Below are 3734 nucleotides of genomic sequence, written 5' to 3'. Positions count from 1 at the left end.
CTATGGTGGGGTGGAAATGCCCCTCCTCTTTCCTTTTCACAGAACTCGTAGTTTCCAAACTTGAGCATGCACCAGTCACCTGGAAGCTTGCTTAGACACAGATGGCTAGACCCACCTCCAGTTTTTTATTCTGTAGGATTGACGTGGGACCTGACAATTTGCATTTCTAATACATTCCCAAGTAATACTGCTACTGATCTGATGCCACATTTTGAGAATCATTCCTGCAACCCGATGCTATCCACTTGTCCAGGTCTAGTCAGAGCCCAGCCTTGACTGTCTCCCAAGTCCACAAAAACTGTTCCTTTGTGTAAACTCTGAAGCTGCATCTTTCTGCTTGTCCCATTCAGGAGTCTTACAGAATCACTCCGATATTGGACAGAATTACCTTCAGTTTTCTTTCTTCTCAGCCTCCTCTCCCCACATACACACTCCTGAGAATTTTACCTCACAACTCTCCTTCAAATCACTCTCTTTTTCCACATTCCCACAGCTACCATCTCAGTTTAGGGTTCATCTTATCTCATCTGTATAGTTGTACTCCTGCTTCCTCAATTTTCACTTTCACACAGCAGCTGGAGGGATCTGTCCTTCTCTACCCAGAATCCAGCTCCTCCCTAATGCCCAAGACCAAGTTCCAGCGTCTTAGCATGGCATTCAAGGACCTTCATGTCCTCATCTAGCTTTCTGACCTCAATTCCTACCAATCTGCACCTTCTCCATGAATCTTTTTCTGATCCCAGTTGGCAAAGAACTAAGGCAGGACATTTTGTGACGATTATTGCAGTCTACTTTTAGGTTGTCCATCTCATTCCCTGGGTTGGCTAATAGGATTCTGAAGGCATATGTATGTATCATCCTTGTGTGTCCCAGACCTAATGTTGCCTGCTGACTAGCAATTGTATCTCCCTTAGGCCTTCCCATCTCAGCATCAGCATGGTCGCAATGAACCAGGGAACCTCTTTCAGATATCTGCTCCTGGTGCTGCAACTGGGTGAGTGCTCAGACTTGAGGTGGGAATGCAGAAGGCCTGGGATGAAAAGCTGGTTGGGAGGTGCAAAGGTGGGAGGTGAGGGTAGCTGGGGGTAGCATTGAGACTTGATCCCTTCTTTTTACCTAGTGCTCCTCCCAGCAGTCACTCAGGGAAAGAAAGTGGTGCTGGGTGAAGAAGGCAAGATGGCGGAGCTACCCTGCAAAGCTTCCCAGAAGAAGATTGTGTCCTTCAACTGGAAATACCATAATGAGACCAGGATTCTGAGAAACCAAGACAGCTTCTGCGTGAAAGGTAGGGTTTCTCGCTTACCCATCCAGGGTAAAAACACACTATGAACTGAACATTCCTGGTGCCAGAGTTCTGCTCCTTGCAAACTCTAAATTTCAAAGAGTTGGGCTTGACAGGGACTCAGGGGCACTCTTGTTCTGTGTTTTCTGATGTTAGGTACTGTTTGGAAGGCCTTCCTCCAGTCTCTACTCTGGGTGGCCCAGGGTAATGTTTTTGGTGATCCATATTAATTTTAATTATTTAATGTTCATTAACTTATTTTATTACAAAATAAGTATTATTTTGAGTATTACAAAACTAGCTATCATATAAAACTTATGCTTTCATAAATGTTGTTATATGGTCATATAAATAATGCATTGTTTACTTTGCTTAACAGCAACAGAATGCTATTTTTAGCTTTCAGAGTACAATCTCCAGATTTAAAAACTTTAATACTTCCTAGAAATACATTTTACAGTAAAGAATATTTTTTTAATGGACAATTTCTCGTCACGCTCTCCTTTTAATAACTCTTCTTTCTTCTGTGTTCAACACATTCTTAAATAAGGGCTTTTTATGGGATTCCTGGTAGCATATTTGTTACATTGGGCTGCTAATCTCAAGGTCAGCAGTTGGAAACTACCAGCTGTTCTTCAGGGGGAAGATGAGACTTCCTGCTTCCATAAAGATTTGTAGCCTCGGAAACCCTATGCAGGGTCGCTATGAGAACTGACTCCATGCCACACCGCCACCACCACCACCACCACCACCACCATGGGATTCCTGGTGTGGCGCTGTAAGACAAGTACTGGACTGCTAATTGAATTGTTGACCATTCAAACCCACCAGCCGTTCCTCAGAAAGTCTATACAGGGTTGCTATTAGTCAGAAGTGACTCAAAGGCACTTAACAAGTAGGAAAACCTCAACAGCATGAAATTTTTGCAAACATATTTTGCATTTTTGTGAGTATATATTTGCATTTCATTTGCCATTTTAAATATTTTACTTTGTATTGTAAAGTTTAAACATATGTAAAAGTAGAAAAATGATAAAATGAACTCCTCTAGGCCACATCCAGATTCAACAACTCATGGCCAATTTTGTCTTGTCCACATCTCTGAACTTCCCCTCCCACAGCGTTATTTTGTAGCAAATCCCAGACATTGTACTATTCAACCTGTAAGTGCTTCAGAGTATACAACTACTCCTTACTTATCAACATGTTTATGTTCCAAATACCAGGATGTTATGAGAAAGTTGGCATTATATGAAAATGGAGGATAACCGTAACACAAATGGAAGTTGACATCATTACTTAGATGTCAAATTACTTCATTACATAACTGCAGACTACTGAGAATCAAGACTGAGTGAAGTTGACAATAACCTTAGCCATCACAACCACTGTTATGCACACCTTGACCTAGGTATTCATTATTGCTAGAAGTCTGTCATTAATGCCCAAAATAGTTGGATAATAGATTTTTTACTGTTGTTGCAAATGTGAAATGTTGGGTAATGAAATAGTCCATAAATGAGGAGTAGGTATATCTCTAAAATATAATGACTCTTTTAAAACATTTCCACATTGCCCTTATCAACCCTAAAAGTAACAACTAAATTATAGGAAATATTCAGTCATGTTCAAACTTCCCCATTTGTCTCATAATATTATATGTATTTAGTTTAGTTGGATCAGAATAAAAATTTTAATTAATGCATTGTATTTGTTCCTAAATCTCTTTGAATTTATACATTTTCTCTTTTATAACTGATTTGGATGAAGGAATCAGTCCATTTAAGTTTTGCAGATTCAGAACAGTTACTCCATGGTGTCATTTATCATGTTCCGCTGTCCCCTGTGTCTCCTATACTCCTACTCCTCACTTACCAATGTTCTCATTATCTGACATTTTGCATTTACAACAATAATAAAAAAAAATCTACTACCCAACTATTTTCCACATTAATGATATAGTCTGGAAGTAACAAATGCCAAGGCATGAAGCTAGTATCAGTGGCTGTAATGGTTAATGTTATGTGTCAGTGTGGCTAGTTATGTAATGAAGTAATTTGGTAGTTATGCATTGATGTAGTCATCCTCTATTTTGTGATCTGATTTGGTCATCCTTCATTTTCACCTAATGCTAATTTTCACATAACAACCTGGCCTTTGGAATTTATGCATGGTGTTAAGTGATAAATGGGGGTAAATTAGGGATTAAATCTAGAAGTTTAATCAAATTCACATTAAATTTTTTATAATAACACTTCACAGATGGTATTTTGCCTAGAAGTAGCAAGGAAAATTCCTCTTCTCCTGTCATTAAAATCCAAAAGACTTCTACCTCCACCTGGTAGTAAAGAGGTTGCTCCCCTACTTCCCCTGCTTTTGTTGTTGTTGTTAGGTGCCATCGAGTCTGTACCGACTCATAGTGACCTTATGCACAGCAGAATGAAACACTGCC

General features: G+C 39.6%; 1 protein-coding gene across 1 annotated transcript in view; it reads left to right on the top strand.

Annotated features, from left to right (window-relative positions):
• Nucleotides 1-945: 945 nt before the first annotated feature.
• The window catches only part of CD4 (CD4 molecule), a 30021-nt gene continuing 27232 nt past the window's right edge, over nt 946-3734 (top strand). Inside the window, exons 1-2 of the mRNA XM_006862756.1 lie at nt 946-994; nt 1121-1285. Of these exons, the coding sequence (XP_006862818.1) occupies nt 946-994; nt 1121-1285 (214 nt within the window). The remainder of the gene's footprint in view (nt 995-1120; nt 1286-3734) is intronic.

Source organism: Chrysochloris asiatica, unplaced genomic scaffold (genome assembly GCF_000296735.1).
Source record: "Chrysochloris asiatica unplaced genomic scaffold, ChrAsi1.0 scaffold00050, whole genome shotgun sequence".
Lineage (NCBI taxonomy): Eukaryota > Metazoa > Chordata > Mammalia > Afrosoricida > Chrysochloridae > Chrysochloris > Chrysochloris asiatica.
Note: the sequence above shows the minus strand (reverse complement) of the source record. Positions and strands in the feature narration are given on the sequence as shown.